This window comes from Symsagittifera roscoffensis, chromosome 5, assembly GCF_963678635.1.
Source record: "Symsagittifera roscoffensis chromosome 5, txSymRosc1.1, whole genome shotgun sequence".
NCBI classification, from domain to species: domain Eukaryota; kingdom Metazoa; phylum Xenacoelomorpha; order Acoela; family Convolutidae; genus Symsagittifera; species Symsagittifera roscoffensis.
Genome location: NC_087066.1, coordinates 64,870,200 through 64,890,507, shown reverse-complemented (window position 1 = coordinate 64,890,507; position 20,308 = coordinate 64,870,200). Strand labels below are relative to the sequence as shown.

Below are 20,308 nucleotides of genomic sequence, written 5' to 3'. Positions count from 1 at the left end.
ACCATACCAAGGCTTTGAAGTGATCAATTGATCTGACCATTGGAATAAAGCTGAGCCCAAATTTATTTCTGCTGAACCAGTGTGTTGTTCCCTTGATCTAGTTAGACTAAGGAATCAAGAGCCTCAATTCTAATTCTGATGCTGGTTGCCAAATTTGTAAAGGATCACCCTTTGGTATAAGTTTCCGACGTTCATTTTTGGCTGCTCAACCTCAAAATGTTTCTTAAGGCCCCTCTAGCGCCAATATAACTAATTTTGAGGGATAGAGAGCGCCGGAAAAAAGTTCACCTATTGTGTCAAAGTTTGCCAAAAAGTTCCCAAAAACGACGTTTTTTGGCCTGTTTTTTGAATGGGGAGCTCGGATAACCAAATAGGTCGACCTAGAAAAAATGGTCCGCAAATTTTTCAAAATGTTTCGAAAAACCATCCCTTTTTGAAAAGTTTCTGCGCAAGCCACTGGTGCAGTTGATTTGATTTTCGACGGTCGTCTCCAACCGGTTGCGTTTGCGCATCCTTGGCATGTCCAGTCGCTCTGGCCTTTTCCTGATTAGTCAAATTTCCTGACAGTTTTCCCAGAACTACACATTATCGTATTTGCTCAATTAGGTGCGGATTTGCACAATTAGCCCCCCCCCCCTCCGCACCACTAGGTCCCCCTTTGGTATTATGTTACGTCATTCCTTTTCGACCGACCAATCTTGGAATTTTTCTAAGGGCCGGAGAGGTCGGAAAATCAAAAAAAGGTCGACCTAAAAAAAGTAAGGAAACCCCCCCCCCCCCTTGAAAAATTTTTGCGCACGCCACTGAGTACGACTAAGACTTAAAATTGGACTAAGTATCTGCACAAACCTATGCGGCCGAAGAAAACCTATGGAATGAAGGGCAGACAATATATTAACACAGAAACTTTTGTATGTGTAAGTCGTGTAAGTCAATCACCGAATTATCTCAGTTGGTTGAAAAAATTATTTTTAACACAAACTTTATTATTTTATTAACTATTCAGTTTTCACTACAAATGTGTTATTGTACGACACAAGCTCATACTATTTTCTTTTCTTGTTATCTTTTATTCCAAATTTACATTGTTTTTAGAAGAAAAAGATCAGTTTAAAATCCTCCTCCTTGATAGATCAAGTTAAGATCTTCAGTCCCAGCTTTTAATATGGATTAAGGTTTCTTAGAGCTTCGTGTAAATTTCTTGGAATGGATGTCCAATTTGGAGGAGAACTTTAATTGGTCCGATGAAACAATTGAGCAGTTGATATAAATTCTCATGATGTTACTTACTGTTTATGAAATCCTTACGACATTTCTCAAAAAAGGAATTTCTCACACATATTAGATTAGGTCTTCTCTGGCCGAAAACTGAGGATGAAGTTTCATTAAACTTGAAATTTAAATTAATTTGGAAATTTTATCCTTTTCGGTTGTTTTAAATCAAACCGATTCGAACACTCGGATTAGTTTCATAATATCAAAAAAGGACCTTCAGCTGAGGTTGTGGCTAACAACAGTAAAAGGTTATTAGGTTAGTTATTTTGTTGCACAATTTCAAAATGGTCAATTATTCTTTGTGGATAAAAAAAGAAACGGACGAAAGGAGAAACGAATCTTTGCCAACCTTTAAAGATGAGCACAGCATCACATCAATTTTTGATCAGCTAACTTTTGATGGGCAGGGATTATTGGATGAAGCAAACGATACTTGAAACAAAAATTAGAAAAAAAAGTTCAGAAGATAAAGCTGCAGTTATCAATTTATTAGCTTCATATTCAAAATGGGTCTTATCTGTTATACGGCCCGAAGTTTGGATAATTGAAAATTGGATTATAATGCTCGAATCTGATTGATCACAACTACTTCCAACTAAAGAAAATCTGGATTTGCAATAACTAACAGAAAAATCAATCAACAAATTGATAATTTTGCGTCATATAACAGAAAAGACCCCTAAAAATTATACATTTTGCGAGTATATTCCAACAATACAAATTGACACCGTGGAATTTGTTAAATACATAAAATTTTTAATTTAATCAATTGATTTTAAAGCTATCAAAAACATGCAAAAATGGTCAAAACTGTTAAACATGGAGCACGATAGATGCACTTATTGGTTCCAGGTAGAAAATCTGGTCGGGGTCCATTGCCCTCTCCATCATCTGACCACCCTCCATGAAATAGAGGTCAAAAGTCGCTTCACCAAGTGGTTGAATTTGTACAACTCCGAAATCAAAAGTCAGAAGCCCAGACGTCAATATTTTCCGGGCTGAAATTGAAAACATGAAGGAATTATAATAAGAACATAATAGTCAATATCGTGAGGGGAACTCTTTTTGAGTCGAAGTTTGGTCAAAAATGACAATTAGCTTTTTATCAAATTTGGACCAGGTGGCAATTCGGAACAGTAGATAGAGCGACAAACGACTAATTCACCCGCAATTTCTCGTGTCAAATTTAAATGCAACACACCAAAGCAGAGCAAGCGGAGCAATCGGTTGATTTTTTTCAACGCTGTTATACGAAATGTTGCTGATTACTAAAAGTCGCACTTTACGAATCGTCGCTTTTTTTAATACTGCTTAAATACCTCAAGAAAAAGCCGGAAATTTTTTTTGTTAGTGTAGCAAAAAAATTGTTATTTTTTCTAAAACTGTCATCCAATTTCTTTCACTTACAATACACTCTAGAGATTGATTTTTTCTTTGCTAAAAATTCATTATGAGATAATCAAAAATTAGTTTTATTTGGGCTAGATTTCAACTTTTGAAGCCATTTTCAAAGCTGAAAGTTTTTTTTTCTACTGACTATCGAAGAAAGTGAGAAGTATTTATGCTTCGGGCAGTTTTTGATGACAACGCGGGGATCGATCCAAAACTATTCGGATTGCCAAGCGAATGTGCTTGTAGTAGCTTTAATTGTTTGGCCATTGCCGCTAAACCACCATAACTTAAAGAAACTATCACGCGAGAATTTTAATTTTGAGCTCAAAATAACAAAAGATTCAAATGATGCACAAAATTTTACTCAAAAGGGCAAATTAAAAGTCGGAATTTGTCTGGAGAAAAAAGGACCAAGTGAGCAATCTCCCCTTCAAATCAATTTAGGGTGCAGGTTTTTCTCTTGGTTGAAAGTAATAATTTCCAGCCAATCATTTGTGATCATAATAAATGATACAGGACTTACGGCTTGAATTTTCCATTTAGTTTCAGGGTGGAGATTAATCAATTTAGGGTGCAGGTTTTTCTCTTGGTTGAAAGTAATAATTTCCAGCCTATCATTTGTGATCATAAAAAATGATACAGGACTTACGGCTTGAATTTTCCATTTAGTTTCAGGGTGGAGATTAATCACTCAGTCTATAAAGGGGGAGATTGTTCACATGGGCCAAAAAACATCCCGAGTACAAATATTTCGTCTCTTTCTTCGATCAATCAGTTTATGCGTGGAGAATCATCCCTCAGTCATAGTCGCTCAAATTATTTTAAGACAAGCTAAATGATCATATTAGTTGACTCAAATTGAAACAATTTTTATATGCTTCGGTATTATTTACATATGTTTTGACAGATAGAAAAAAATCAAAAAATGTTAAAAAAATTCTTTTTATTTGAAAACTTCATCACCAACCCTTCCAAACTTATGTTTAATACCGCATAGAAGTAATTCGTTTTTGCAATTTGGAAGTTAAAACTCGAGAAAAATACTTCGAGCCTAGAAAGTTCAAATCCACTTTCGAAACTCATATACAGTTACATTGTAATTATACAGCTAATTGTAATTTTGTTACTGAGAGCGTAATTTGCCTTCCTTTTAGCAACTGAAACTGAATCTCAAAATTAATCGAAATTCAAACAACAAAAAATCATCACGACGTGTATAAGTGTCGTCACTTTGCTCATTGGCACTTGAATATAGATTAGAGCATGAATATTAACAAGACTACTCGTATCAGGGCAAAGCCCTGAATGTTCCGACTGTCTTTTAAGGTTTATGGAGCAGTAATAAAATTTAAAAAAATAATTGTAGAAAAATTAAAATGAATTTTTTTTCAAATATTTGAAAATTTTTACAAAAAATTATCCCCCACAAGCCATATTAAGTACAAAAGGTTAGATTTCGCTCCTTGTAACATATCAATTATGGCAAATAAGCTTCTTTCAACCAATTTGGAACGATTTCTAAGACGGATTAAATCTCTGCTTACGCGTTGAGATCGCCAAATATATCGCGCGTTAATTGTCCCAAATTCGCCAAAATTGCAATCTTAAAACCCCCATAACTTTACGAAAAATGATCACAGGTGAAATATCATTTCAAATTCAAGCTCAGGACAACAATACTTTTCGAATGATAAAAAAATTCCCTCAAAAATGGCTAGTTAAAAAATTGAAATTTGTCTGAAGAAAAAAAAACCCACCCCGAGCACAAATATTCCGTTTCTTTCGTATCGAAAGTCGGAAGAAAAATAGAACTTGAGGATGACAGAAGAGTACAGGAATCATTTATGTTTTTACTCATAAATGAGTTATGTCTTTTGGACTGTAAATCACAGAGAAATTTCAGATAAAGGTACGCCGTCTGCTCGTCACGCTATCTTATTTTCGGCCGGATAGATTCGTGCAACTTCTTAGTCTAATACCAATCTTAATCTTACTCTTATATCTCCTAGTCTCATTAGATCTAGTGTACACCAGTTTATGCGAGTTAGTTCCAGAATGAGAACAACTGTATTCTAAGTTTAATTCAAACTGCTCTGGTGTTGAAACTACAAGTAGTTTCAACACTTACAAATAAGTGGGTTGTTAGTTTGATGGAGTATGATTGGCTAGTATTTAATATTTTATAGAGACAAAATATCATAATAATAACCAATGATAAATACCAGTTCAAATCTGGTTCCACCCATCCGGGGTTTAGAGAGTTTTAGTTTTTCAATGTTTTTATTGTAGTGGAGGATGGATGGTGGTTTTTCTTTAGAGGTTGCATGCATATTTTTTTTCTGGTTTGGAAGAAGAGATGTTATCACGATAGTTTCGGTAGATTGTATTATGATTTCTGATCGGTTGTGATAGATCGGTTGGTGATTGATTTTAGAGAATGGGAAGTGTCGTGTAGTTCGACTTCGGATGCAGCGCCTGGTGACTTGGATCTCTACGTATACTTGAACATTGAGATGGCCATTGTTCTGTTTCAATGGGTTTCCTTTGCTGCGATGCCAAGTCGTACTTTAGATCCGTTGAGTGTAGTGACTGTAGGCAGCATTTTGGTTGTATTTTGCCATTCCGTAGTTGGAGTGTGCTTGGTTTGTCAAATTCCTTGCTGCTCGTCTTTGGGCTGTATGTAATCTATATACTGCATTGTATTATTTACATATACAAATCTTTGTTAATTTTGTTTTTAGTTATGATCTATTACTTTTTAGTTAGTATTAATTTTTATCGCAAAAGCGTTCTTGTTTTAGTGCGGTTATTTTTAAGAGAATGATTTATTCAAATCTATGCTTGTTTTAATCCGGTTTGAGTACGGTGCGTTTTCTTTTTTTAGTCATGCTGTTAGGTTGTGGTTTGTGGTGTTAAGTAAGCTTGCGTTGGTTAGTTTGGATTATTATATAATTCCTTTCCAACCGGGTTAAAGGAAAGTTTGAAATGTGTTAAAACTGGTTAGAGTTATTATCAGTGAAAGTTAAAAGTTAAATTCCTTATTGTAAGCAATTCTTCGTGGGCGAGCTGTGCGATTGTGGATAGGATTGTGGGCGAGTGAACATTTAAAACTACAAAGAAGCGTCTTTGAAAAAGTTAGTACTGCTTTAATTTTATAGGCAATTTTTATTAATTTACTACATTGAAATTATTAATTTTAAGGCTTTATTTGGGGGTTGAAATTCTCAATTTATTTTCGTTTTAAGAATATTTACTGCATATGGGAAAAGAGTTCATATATCAATTAAGTGCTGTTTTGGGGGTAAATTTTACTGCTTCATTTATTGTAATTGGTTAGTCTAAATTTATGATTCCAGAAAAAAAAAGTTTTCTTTTTTTTGTGTTGTTTTTCTTTTTTGTAGATGATTGATGATCGTACTTGTGAAGACTAAAGAGAAAAAGGAAAAACATTTATTAAGAATGGCTAGTTTTGATTCGAATTTATTAGAATAATTTATTTAATTCGTACTTACCTTATTCGTCGGGGAAGAATCCATGGGGAAAAATCTCGTGGATTATTTCTGATGAGGTTATTAACTCAGCTAGTAAGCGAATGATGTATTTAGTTTGAAGAAATGGTCAAAGCAATTCGAGTGTGGTCGGGTTATTTATTGGAATTTTGACAAGTAGGTTGGGTTTGAGCAATTTTTGGTGAGGGAAGTTTGGAGGGCTATTAAGGGACTTCCTAGTTTGATTTTTATTCATTGGATGATCGGGGGTATTTGAGAGTTATTTGTACTTTAGGCTAAATGATCATGTCGATTTTGTTCTTTAGGCTAATTTAATACTTTTGCTTGAGGGTATTTTGATTTCGAGGCTTAAGCTGGAACAATTTTGTTGATTTTTGTTCTAGTTGATAGGGGAGGGTCTTAAAATTGAGGTTTTGTTTCTTTTAGTTGTCAAATTTGAGCGGGTTGCTTATTTTTGACCTGGAGGTCTTAAATTTATTGTTTGAGATACGCTTGAAGGTGATTGTTTGTCGGCTAAAGAAGTCGTGTCAAAATTAAGGTGATGATTCGGAAAAATTTTTATTGGCTAAAATGGAACTAGTTTTCAGCATGAATTTTGAGAAAATGTTCGGTCCATGAAAATATTTTCAAGAGGTGAAAATGTTAATTATTTTAAAGTGGTTCTCGAAATTCAAATTTTAAAAATATTTTAGACTGCGGGACGAATGTTTTGTAATCTTTTCGTGGCTGATTACAAAGTCGCGAGGATTGTCTATGTGGAGATTTTTCTTTTTGATCTTTTAGTATAAATTTTTATTCTAATTTTCGATTTTTGCTTTTTGTTTCAGTGATTTTTTCTGTTGTTTAAGTTCTTTGTCCTTTTTATCTAATTGTTTTTGGATGGAATACATATCAGTGCTTTAATTTTGATGTTGTTCTGATATTTTTTGAATATTTTTAAGTCCTGTAAAAGAGTATAATTGAGTAAGTTCTCCAAGTGCGTACTCTTTCGGGTAATAAGGTAAAAGTCTGTTTCGATGTTGAACGATTTCTTTTTTGCTTAAGTCTGTAAGATTGTATGTTACATCAGTGGGTTTATCAATTATTTGATACGGTCCTTTTCGGAGTGCTTGTGATTTTTTAGAAATTCTTTTTGGTGTTGTAAAATTTGGAATTAAAACATATGTTCCGATTGTTAAATTTGTAGCTGTGGTAAATTGGGAATTTATTTAGGAATTAATACTTTGTCTTTGTAATAACTTTTTTGTTACTTTATGGTAAATTTCGTTGTGTTTTTTGTCTCTGTTTAAAATCCATTCAGTGCGTGTACCGGAAGCTAATTTTAAAATTTGTGGATGATGAAAGTGATCTTCATTGTGGGTATGTGGTGGTAGATTATGACATATTGATTCTTTAGTGGGTTGACAATAACTTTGTGTATTTTTGTTTAATTGGCATGTTAAGCAATCCTTGCATAATGCTAAAATGGTGTCCATAGAACCGGTGGAGGTTGCATTGCGGGTTTATTGGGGCGCAAAGTACTGCTTCGCTCAAACTCTGTTAGTATACAGTTTTTTTTCACTTTGCGTTTTTTTTTGTTTTTCTGTATATTGAATTCTTAAAAAATTTCTCCCTAGCGCAATTTAAAATGTATTTATTTAATTTTTTATTCTAGTCATAGCCAATAGTCATCTCTAGGGCTCAACATTCTTAAATATTGATTTTTTGACCCTAGTTTTGAAAAATTTGGAAAAAAAATCCAAAGTTCCTTGTTTTTTGGTGGATTTAAGAGGTTTGGGTTGGGACGCGAATTTTTCTCATGTTGATGTTCTGGGGCTGCTTTTATTAATTAATCTAGGTATTAAACGCTAGATCTTGCGTCTCGCAAAATATTGATTTACGATTTTTCGAAAAAGTTGAAAAGTTTGACCTACAAAGTCCAATAAAAATTGTGCCATTTTCGGCCTGTTTTTCGAGGGTTTTCGTGCAATTTGTGTCTTGAACTTTATTTTTTTTGTGCTCAAAATGGTGTCTAACATTTACAAACAACAATTTTTGGAGTGTCTGTAATTTAATTTGGGTCACCTTTTAGATTCAGTTTGTAGTACCTGTGTTTCTTCCTTTGGAAAATCGTTTCCTAATAATTTTTTTTTGTTTGATAATAATTTTCTTTCTTAGTGTTTTCTTTTTGTTCTTGTGTATCCTATGTTTGTCTGTGTGATGTGATTACAAGGTCGTATTTTTGGGCGTTAATTATACAATTGTGTATAATGATTGTTTGTTTGTTTCCTAAATTGTCTCTTGATATAAGGTTTAGGATGACGGATGCAATATTGGGATTAGTGATTTTTAATGTCCTAAACTGTTAGTTCTTACGATTTTTTGTGGTTAGCCTAACTTGGGTCGTGTAGTTCAGGGTTGGAGAGAAAAGTATATATCAATTCCTGAGAATGATTTTTAATTTCTCGTGGCTAGTCTAAGTTAAGTTGTTAACTTACTTAATCTTACCTAGGGGTAGTGATTGTGATCAAGGGTTGGAGAATAGTAAATCGATCCACAAGGTTCAGGTATTACTAGAACACAAGTAGTTCGTTAGATATTATTTTAAACTTACAAAATTTAAGTACTGACCTGGGTCGGGTAAGAGGGGGGGGGATCACGTGAAGGATGAATAACCGAAGTTTTTCACTGTTTATCCTAATTAGAATGGTTAGTTTGATTGAAAAAATTCTATTAGTCCTGGGTCTTGGGGAAGGGTTGGGTAGTGAATCGACGTTTGATGTCGTTAGGCACTTTAATAATTGTGAGGGGGAGAATAAAATTGTTCTATTTGATCCAAGGATAAGCCTTGATGATCAGGATATAAAATTAAAGAAATTAAATTTAATTGAGATAAAGGTGAATTAAAGATCCAAGGAAAGCCCTGATGATCATAATATTTAGATAAAGTTAATTTATTTTAAATTAAGTGAAGTTAATTTAAAGATCCAAGGGAAGCCTTGATGATCAGGATATTTAGATAAAGTTAATTCATTTCAATTTAAGTGAAATTAATTTAAAGATCCAAAGGAAGCCTTGATGATCTGTTATTTTATATGAAATTAATTTAGGTGAAAAAAAGGATAAGCCTTGATAACTTTTAGGCAAAGGTCTAAATGAAGAAAAAATTAACTGTTTAGTTTTGACGATGTTAATGTTTTGAAATTTGCTGTTATGTTTTAGGTGATGAAGCTGGGATGAAAGGATGATTTATTTATACTAACAAATAAGCTTTACACTAACTAATTTTTGTATTTTGTAATCAATAAATATTTTTTCCAAGATGTTTTTAAAACTCGAGATTTTTAAGGAGAACGACTAGAGTTGTTTTTATCAATCGTTATTGTATAATTATTAGGTTTAGCGCCATGAAAGGTTATTGAATATGTTTCTTCAAAATTCTATGTCAGTAAATGAAAATTTAAGTTTGCTGCTGGAAGTATTCTAAATATGAAAGTTTGATCTCGTTTTTGTCGTACAATCATGAAATTGATTGGTAGGTTTTCTTCCTAGTCGTACGTCGTCTCTTGTCCGAGGTCTTCTTCCAATACCGGGTAGTTCTCGTATTGTTCGAAAAATTGGCTCTGATCGATGGAGTCGTGGAGACATTTCTCCTAAATTTTTGTCATATAACATTTTTTTAAATGTTGTATTTGTCTAATTCCAATCTATTTTTTCTAAATCTAGGTTAGTTAAGGTCTGTTTGAGTTTTTTTGGTCACACCAGATGAGTTATGTCTTTTGGACTGTAACTCATAGAGTAATTTCAGATAAGGTACACTGTCTGCTCTTCACGGTATCTTATTTTCGGCCGGATAGATTCGTGCAACTTCTTAGTCTAATACCAATCTTAATCTTACTCTTATATCTCCTAGTCTCATTAGATCTAGTGTACACCAGTTTATGCGAGTTAGTTCCAGAATGAGAACAACTGTATTCTAAGTTTAATTCAAAATGCTCTGGTGTTGAAACTACAAGTAGTTTCAACACTGACAAATAAGTGGGTTGTTAGTTTGATGGAGTATGATTGATTAGTATTTAAAATTTTATAGAGATAAAATATCATAATAATAACCAATGATAAATACTAGTTTGATCTGGTTCCATAATTACAAGTGCTCCCTGCAGCCTTGTTTGATGTGCATGTCAAATGCAAATTAGCAACCAACCATGCGCGTGCGCAACTGTATTCGAGGCAAACTGCAGCAAGTAAGTCATAGATTAGTATTGCTTAATTACATAACCTTAAGACAAAGGCTAGGATTGATTATCTAAAAGATTGGAACCCCCCTTTTGTACTTACTTTTGACCTTGTATTCTTCCCCGTTTATCATTAGACGTCCAATCAAATGGGTTCCACTCAGCAAAACCGCATTCAAGTTTGAAACTACGCACTCCACTTCATAGTAGTTAGCGGGGTGGTTATTCGCTGAAAAAAAAGACAAATCCAGGCAGGTAATTGAAAATGTAGAATAGCGTGTTTAAGTTACATAATTACAACAGAGCTGATATCCGGACACTCAAGGTTTGAGGTTTTCGACATATATATCTTTCGAAACAATAAATTATGAAGCACTTTCCTCGAATTGGATTGAATTCAGACATAAAGTGATGATAGGACAAAGCCTGCTCAGAGTTTGATCAAACTTAATATGATCTCCCGCATCTAGCTTCAAGCGTTATTAATCGATTAGATTACAATTTTAGTATCAGTCTTACTAAAACTGAGAAACAATCAATTTTCATTTATATTTCAAACATCAAATTTTAATTAATTATAATCCATTATAATCAATTAAAATCGATTATTTAATCGTATATTTTTCGATACAATTATAATCAATTATAATTGATTATAATCCATTATATTTATTCCAATTTCTAATTCATTAGTTTTTCCCAAAAATCCATTACAATCGATTATAGTTGATTATAATCCCTTTTGTTTGTCCATTGTGTCTTCAAAGTTGCATCTAAATTGCTTATATTTTATGCTTTTTGGTTCTTATGAAAATGAGAAAATTGTTTTTAAAATTTTCAAATCAATTCAAATTTCTAAGTTTTTTTCCATTTCTTCCCCAATAGAGTTGTTTTGTGATGCAAATTTTGAGCTTTTTTAACCACCAAAAAAGCAGCTAATTAATTTAGTTTCATGATTGATTCGGAAGATTTGTTTTTCATGTACCGCGGGTAACTTTCTACTGATATGGAACGATATCTATGAAGCTTTTGTTTTCGTGGTAAAACTTTGTGTTCAGATGAACCAAAGCGTTCAAGAGATCTCTCTTTTATACTATGAAGATATATGGCGAAAAATTATGGGGATATATCGTATGATCAGTTTTAATCCATTTGCTCGAACATTGAGTCAACGAAGCCAGGCAACAAGAACCCATTTTATGAACCCATTGTTGTTTGTTCCCAAAAGTTGCGCAAATAATAAAACTACATAACGTCTGTTGATAACCTCAAAAAAAATTTGTCCTCATCGAGGGTTTGTCCGAGGTTGGCTTAACCCATAGAATAATTTCAAATTAGTTATACCGTCTGTTCATCACGCTATCGTTTTTCAGTCGGATAATTTCGTACAACTGCTTGAATCAATGCAAATCTTAATCTTGCTTATTTTCTAGATCTCGATGGATCCTAGTAAAACCCTGCGAGAATGATTAGTTGCAGAGTAACTTTAAAGTTTAACACCAAGTAAACATCTGAATAAGAACAGTCATAGTTAACACTTCCCGTACCCAAGTAAATTTTCTTAAGCAGATCTGAAATAATCTGAAATAAGTTTAGTTTTTGAATAAAAAATTGGGTGATATATTACAATAGGAGGTAATTTTAAGTTAAATAGCTGAATCGCTTTTTGTTATACTTCACACAGTATTCAAAATTTATTTCAAAAGCCAAGTTTCTGGCAAAAGTGTAAAATTTGAGTTTTTGAATAACATTTTATCTGGCAGAGTAATATTTTTACAAAAACCATCTTAACAGCATGTAAAATTGATCGTAAATGAAATGACTATATAATGACTTATAGTTCTGAAATTTAATACGTGCACTACTAAAAACGTACCACCTATTGTAACATATCACCTAAGATTGTTTATTAATTAAAACTTTCCAAAACTTTACAAAAATCTATTCATAAAAATATAAAGCGCGAAGCGATAAATCTAAGTGAAGCACGATTTGCATCCATCCAAGGTTTACTGAATATTTTAAATCGTTTCAAAAATCGAATTGTTTTCATTGTTGTTTGTAAGTATGGTTCCTTCTTCGGTCCATTCATGGTCTATATCTCAGTCGGGAGCAGATTGTGGATTCCATTCTTCTTTCTACGCTAGAGAGTATAATATGTGCTGGTTTCAACGGAAAGTGTGTTTTCTTCCCGTAAGGAAAATTCCTTCAGTTTTTTGTGATGTTTGGCACAACAAAAACTGACCACACTGTTGCAGGTGGTTTTCTTTGTTTACACATTGTTCAAGTTCAAAGTATGACAGGAAACGTTAGCTTCACAATACATGAAAACTTTCATTGGGCAGGGTGAAATTTTCAATGAGTTTGTTAGTCTTCGTGCGACAATTTTTTCAATAGTTGGATTTTTTTGAAGAGTGGTTCACAGTGGAATCACTATGAGCAGAACTTCAAGGCGTCTAACCATGATTTCATCTCGGTGGGTTAAGCCTGCTTTAGCGCATGCTCAGTGCGTCCTTTACTGGTGGATGAGCCAGATGTGTGTCAAAGGTTATCTTTTATGTCAAAGTTTTTGTTATCTTTTAACTTTGATAGTGTTCATGTTCAAATCTTGAATTATATTGATACCTGCCAAAAGCGCATCGGCTTTTGGCACAACTGTGTCAGTGTATGTTTTTATGTAACCAACTCTCAATTCAACTTCTTAACCGATTCTACCTTTTATTCATCCTAACTGAACCAGCATTTTTTAATCTAGTCTTATATAAAAGTCTACTGGTTAGTTTAGTAGAGATCCCTCATCTTATCAATTCTTAAACTAGTCTTAGTTTAAGTACACCCACGTCTTATCATTTATTATTAAACTAATCTGGATTAACCTGAATTTTTAACTAAGCGCAGTCAAACGAACCGAATCTACGAGGCCCAGAGTTCTTCTGGAACAACGCATCAAGCGAGAACCATCAAGACTGGGAAAATGGGCAGAAAATTTTCAGCTAACAATCATCGCTAAAGATTCCGTAGATATCGAAGATGTGATTAACCCACCAGTGAGATCCGTAATAATATACCCTGTCCCAGAAACATTGGAGCCTTCCGACGATCAAACCCGTCAGGTTGAAAAAGAATAAAGAAACAAACAATCATAAGAAGCCTACAATGAATAAGTGAGAAGGAAGAAAGCGGAAGACAATGCAAAATTTAATGTTCTACAAATTGGCGACCTTGACAAGAAAATAAAATCACAGCTGTACCTGGCACTTGCCAAAGAAAGACAAAAAAGTTTCGCAGAAAAAAACCCTGGTAAGAGAATACTCGACACAAATTTTGCTGAATTTTGGAAATTCCTGAAAACTACGTTCACGATAACTACAAAGTTGACTCATGAAAAATACAAACTCTTCGGTCGAAGACAGAAAAATCATGAGTCATTAGAAAAATTTCATAAAGCCCTTTCAGAACTGGCAGAAAACTGTAAATTGGGCGACTTAGAGACCGAATTAGTCAGCGATATCTTCATTACTAATATGAAGAAAGTGGAAATTCAGGTTGTGCATTAAATATGTGACTACTGAAAATGTGTTAGCCTATGTATTAGTCGACGAGAAAGGCATGAAAATACACCAAGATTGTATAAAATTCCCTGTATATAATTCTGTACAAAAATCACATAATGTAAAAAAATTAACCAACTTTAAACACTGTAGAAAGTACTAAATGTAGAAATTTTGGCCAACAAGTCAAGAACCGACACCTTGTAACTTGCACAGCAAAAAAAGAAACTGCAACACCTGGCGTCGCTATGGCCATTTCGCTAAACACTGCAGAAGATCAGCTAGAACCCAAACCTTTACAAATGAATAAAATCCAAAACAACCCGAACAAGAAAACATACAGAAACAACACGCAAGTTAACAGTTTTAGTAGACTTTTGAATTCCAGTTGTAGATATTGATAAGCAAATGAGCGTTGTTAAGGGCAAAAGCAAAAGAAGAATTTGAAGAGTATTGGCCCATGAAAAACTTGAACTGAAAAAGACATTAATGATACCAATGGGTAACTCTAATCCTCTCCTAACTGAAAAACATATTGAGTCAGCTAGTCCGGCATCGGTCATGAAAAGGGAATTACTTCACGAACTCAAGATAAGAGAAAGATTCGTAAAGATTGATGAGATCACAAAAAAGGCGTACCAAGGCTTCGCAAGTACGATAAATATCATCGGAAAAGTCACAGTGAAGATACAATCGATGGGATGGGATGTCAAAGACCAACAACTGTTCATCACCGAAGGGGCAAAAAGAAACTTACTGGTAAATGACACACTGCCGAATCTGGGACTAAAGGTATAACAGAAGCAGGCTCCACCCACAGTATCAGCAGTATCCGACACACGGAAGATGCCGAGAAAAACACTCATCGGAATAGAAGTAAACCAGATAAAATTCGAATCTGAAATTCAACCTTGCCAGCTTCTCGATACACCACTCCAACGTGATTTCAAACTGTTTATATTCAATCGACTTGCCGAGTTTTTAAAACGAACAGGCAGATCAAACAATTTTTTTTGTAAATATTTCAACGAAACTTTTCAACCAATACAGGTAAGAGGTAAGCATATACCAATACCAATATACCTACTCTCCAAAATGAAACTATGTAAAGATCAGTTAATTAGCAAAGGACAAATAGAAAAATTGTCCAGATGTTCAGAGGGCAGCTCTGTATCACCCATCGTCATAACAGCAAAAATGGATGGTTCAATTCAACTGACACTGAACTCGAAACTTCTTTACAAACAGATATTTCGCAACAGATATCAAAAGCCCAATTAGATTGAACTGTTTGATCTAAAGATTGAATAGTTTGAACTAAACGATATAGTCGCTATAACAATTAGCGGTCATGACAAAAACAAAACCTGGTATTAATCTATTGATCTAATAAGTGCATATGATCTGATACCACTGTACAAAAAACAAGTAAACAATGCAGTTTTAACATTGTTGGAGGAGATGTTACAGGTTCATATCAGTTTAAAATGGTATTTTACGGATTAGGCGATATGTCGATTGAATTTTAACGTATTATGGATCGTTTGAAGAAAAAACTACCGAATACTCACTGTTAATTAGACAAAACTTTAATTGCTACAGTAGGTAGCGCTAAAGAACATTACAAATTATTTACTGACGTTCTGAGAAATTTGGACGACGAAGGATAAGCCATAAAATGGGAGAATTGAAAAATCTTGACTAATGACTTAGAGTAGTTGGGATTAAAAAAATCGACAAAAAAGGACTCGCTCCTTTAGTCTATAAATCCGATGCAATTAGAAACTTGAAAGAACCGAGATGTATCAAGGATATAAGATCGTTATTGGGCTCAATCAACCAATTTAAAAATTCATTCCAAACCTAGCAACCCTATTTACACCTTTTATAGAGCTAATGCAAAAAATAAACAGTTCAATTGGTCTGAGGTACATCTTGCTTCGTTCGAGAAAATCAAAAAGGAAACTTGTAAAACGGTAACAAAACATCATTTTGACGTCAAACTTAATACAAGAAAAAATGCGATGCTTCACACTTAGGATTGGGTGCGTCCGTCGAGCATGACCAAGGGGGAGTCTAGAAAACTAGTTTTTGCGAGTAAGTTTCTCAAAATAGCCGAAAAAAACACAGCACTAATGAACACGAACTGTTGGGTTTAGTTTGGGCACTAGATCAATTTTCTATTCTTACCGACCATAAAGCCTTAATAGGGGCACTAAAAGGCAAAAAGTATAAAACGACAGCTCAATCTCGCCCCACCAGCTGGGCAGATAAACTTTTATCATAAAATTTTACGGTTGAACATCTCCTGGGTAAGGAAATGGGATTTGTCGCCGGATTACCTATCTAGACACCCATCGGGCGACCACGTATCAGTTTTCTATGAAGACTAAATTTCGTTATCGCCTCCGTAACTCATATCAGCCTTCTTCCACCCTTTGAAAACTTGATGCCTAGATATTCCAATTTGCAAATAAGGGACCAACTTTCTCAACAAGAGCATCTCATGACTTTGAATACTGCATCGTGACTTTTCATCCGACAAACAAAATGACAAGACAAGAGTCTGAATGCGAGCAACGAATTGAGAATGCTGCAGAAACCTTGCAAACTTTATTCAGGCATTCCAAAATCTCAGTGTGCCAAAATTTTCACTCACGCACAAAAGGCTGCTTTCCATCTTGTCAAACAGTTGACTTTTGAAATAACTATAAAAATCTTCAAATGTCCAATCAAATAGATGCAACCGAGCTTACTGAAAACCCAATTGTAAAAAAAGTCCCCATCTACTTTACCCAGTACTAATTACCCGCCAGGTACATCTTCAGACCACGCACATAGCAAAGAAAAAAGCCCTCCTAAATCTGTTAAACACAAAATTATTTCCATTCTCATGGCCCAAATGTTTTGATTCTAAATTCATGGCGTTATTTATTAAACAAAACCTAGTATTGAGAAAGATTATAAAAGCTATCGAAGAAGATTGGAAACAAGATATCTTGCAAATGGGAAGTTATTATAAACCTTATATTAACTTTTTCCACGAGAACGGATGATGCTTTTACTTCGACGGGAGACTTGTAATACCGGCTCACCCAAAAACTACTATGCTACAAAAACTCCATGAAGCACCCTGGCCAACGCGATGAAAAATCTGTCAACTCTTTTCAACTGGTGGCCAAAAATCTCCGCGAAATCCAAGTTCACGGAGAAAACTGTATCGAGTGCGTTAAAACAGTTGAAAAATTGAAACTTCTATCAAAACAGGGAGACCTCGGAAAGCTCCCACAGGTCGTAGAACCAAATCAAAAATTTTAGCTAGGCTTTGCCGGCCAGCTACCGTTGACTTGGGGATTTAAAAAAATACATACTCGTGTGCGTAGACCGATTCTCCAGATTTCCTTCTGCGCAAATAACATTCAGTACATCTGCTAAATCCGTCATTAATTTTCTTAGAAAATACATAACTCTGCAAGGATCAACAAAAACCGTTGAACGGATCAAGTGTGGGGATTAAATTCCAAAGAAATCCGAGTAATTTGCTAAGAACAAATTATTAACGTTATATTCAGCCCAGTGGGCGACCATAGAGCTGGTTGAACGACTGAATAGATCAATTAAGGAACGACTCATGGTCATGGCACAAGAAAAACCAAAGCCCTCTTTAAAAATAGCCTTACCGAAAACCAAAAAACATTTAAGGACTGTAACCCAACACTCACTGAATTGCTCTCCTTTTGAAGCACATTCCGGTAGATCATCAAACACCATTTGGCACAATCTTGTTAAACTCTAATCCTGAAAAAATTTGGATTAGAACAAAACGCTATTATGTATAGACAAGGGAAAAAACTAACGTGCCGGGACAGACGACATGACTGGGACGATCCTGTTTATATAGAGGACGGTTACTTGGACGACAAATCCTCCTCGTCAAAAGACATTGCAAAAGCTGGCAGCTACGTGCCAGCAAGCTCCGGCTCCCCAGTGAAAGTCTTCTCTCGCTCAGAGAAACGAGCAGCCCTAGATGTGGCCAATCCCGTTCTGAGTAACCTATCCGGTAAGACCCTTATCTATCGAAAAGTTAAAGACGGAAAAAAGGATGAACCGTACTATAAGGAGCTCAAAGAACAAAAAAATAGTAAGGGAATTGTACCAAACAATCACTCTTAAAAGTGGTAAAATAATTCGTAAATCTGATTTAGCGGTGAAAAGACCTACAGAACTAAAGAAGGCGAGCCCTTGTAAGAAGAATCAATTGTTCAAGTTTTATACCACAAAAGGACCTAGGAAAGTGATAAAACCAGCCAGAAATGTCGGATTTAAAACTCGAAGACAACTCAAATTAAAAAGAATCCCCAGGCTTAATTCGAACACAAAACACAGCCATGAATAACTCGAGAGAAACACTGTTACGAGAGGAGGAAGAGGAGTGGAAATCACTCAAATGTCCTATTCGCACAGAAAGCAAGCAAGATCAGCTCTCGTCGGGCCAACCCAGTCGACCACTAACGCCAAACAAACCGGACATAACACTCGCAAACATGACGCTAGCGACCTCATATTACTCAAAGATCAGAATTAATCACCAGATTCAATCTAGAAAATACACAAATTAACACAATTCAAGATCCAGCGAGAACCTAAAAAGAAGTCCCACGGAAAGAAGAGCCGAACTTAGCAAACGAGCAGGACCTATCTCAAGCCGCAGCCGACCCGAAGCCAACCGCCACCAACCTTGATCAACCTACGATACCACCAATTGTTCAACTCGATAATCAGGAGGAAATGGAAATTAGTCAACCAGAAACTTTGAACGAGGGCGAGAAGACTGAACTCCAAAGTCCAATAACAATCCCGAACACGTAGACACCCAGAAATCCAGTTGATACGGACGTGTAATTCCAGAAAATAGAACCCATACTGACCCAGGGTTTTTTTAAGACAACACATGCAGGAATGATCAAGAGGAACCCCACATCAGACATAATACGAGACCTATTCGAGATAGACAACCTCCATCTTTCTTGTTTACGAGAAAGGGTGTTTACGAGCCTCGTTGAAGCTTCAGACGACAGACTAGGTGAACATTCTTCAACTTCCCTAACGACCCCTCTGCCCACTTCATCTTTGGAAAAAATTAACATTGAAATAGAAAACCCGCCAGTACACATCGTAGACTTAACCACCCCAAATACTTCTCCATAACGACACTTGGCCCCTAATAGCTCTAGAAGACGTGGATTAGAACTAGTGAGTAAAATGAGATCCTTGTCAAATAATTCGCCTACCTCATCTTCCAAGAAAATGCAGTTCAAGCTGGAAGTACGGAAGAATGAATACGACCCATCGGGCTTACCCACTGAACCGTCGGCTGTCGTCGAATCAGCCATATTTAAAAACCCCAATTTGGCTGAACACATCCTCAATTATTGCTGCGATGGATCTGCTATGCCACTCGAAGAGCTCAGGAAATGAACTGAATTCAGAACTATGAACCGAGATGCCGCACACACTCTTCTGATGAACACAAACTTACCTCCAGTTAAATAACTCAATTTTTCTTAGTTACATTCTTTATTTTTCTTTTTCACTACTACGCAAAAACTTTGTGATAAAACTGGGGCTTTTGTTTTTGCTTAAGCATAAAACAAAATAATCCTAGTTTAACATCAATGTTCGCTATTGATAACATCTTTATCATTTTAGTTAGTTTATTAAAAGCCTTCAGTTTTATACCCGGTGTACGTCGACCCTAATATGTCAAAGGTGATCTTTTAACCTTTTATATTGTTCATGTTCTAATCTTGAGTTAGATTGATACCTGCCAAAAGCGCATCGGCTTTTGGCACAACTGATCTTTAGTCAGTGTATCTTTTTATGTAGCTAAATCTCAATTCAACATTTTAACCGATTCTATATTTCAATCTGGCTTAGTTAAGTAAACCAACGTCTTTCAATCCTGTCTTAGATAAAAGTCTACTATTTATTTTAGCAGATATATCTTATTTTATCAAGTCTTAGCTAGTCTTTTTAACTACAACCACAACTATCATTTATTATTCCAGTTACCTGCATTCAACTAATATTTCAACAATGTGGAAATTACACCTATTTAAGAGTGGTTTTCTTAAAGGTATATTTTTGTTGTACATTTTTTGTTAGCTTCTCCTTAGCCTTGTAAGGGTGGGCTTACATAACAAACAAGACTGCTAGTATCAGGGCGAGGCCCTGAATGTTCCGAGTGCCTCTCAAAATCTATGGCGCAGTAATAACAAGAAAACATTAAATATAATAGAACAAAATTATTTTTTTATTTGAGATTTTTTGTGAAGTTCATCCCCGCACACACCATATAAAGAAC

At 35.0% G+C, this 20,308-nt stretch overlaps 1 protein-coding gene across 1 annotated transcript in view; it reads right to left on the bottom strand.

The window, feature by feature from the left end:
• Window positions 1-1,939: 1,939 nt before the first annotated feature.
• Window positions 1,940-20,308, bottom strand: part of LOC134846120 (uncharacterized) — a 74,564-nt gene continuing 56,195 nt past the window's right edge. Inside the window, exons 11-12 of the mRNA XM_063863341.1 lie at window positions 10,497-10,622; window positions 1,940-2,273 (exon numbers count right to left, since the gene is read on the bottom strand). Of these exons, the coding sequence (XP_063719411.1) occupies window positions 2,089-2,273; window positions 10,497-10,622 (311 nt within the window). The 3' untranslated portion in view covers window positions 1,940-2,088. The remainder of the gene's footprint in view (window positions 2,274-10,496; window positions 10,623-20,308) is intronic.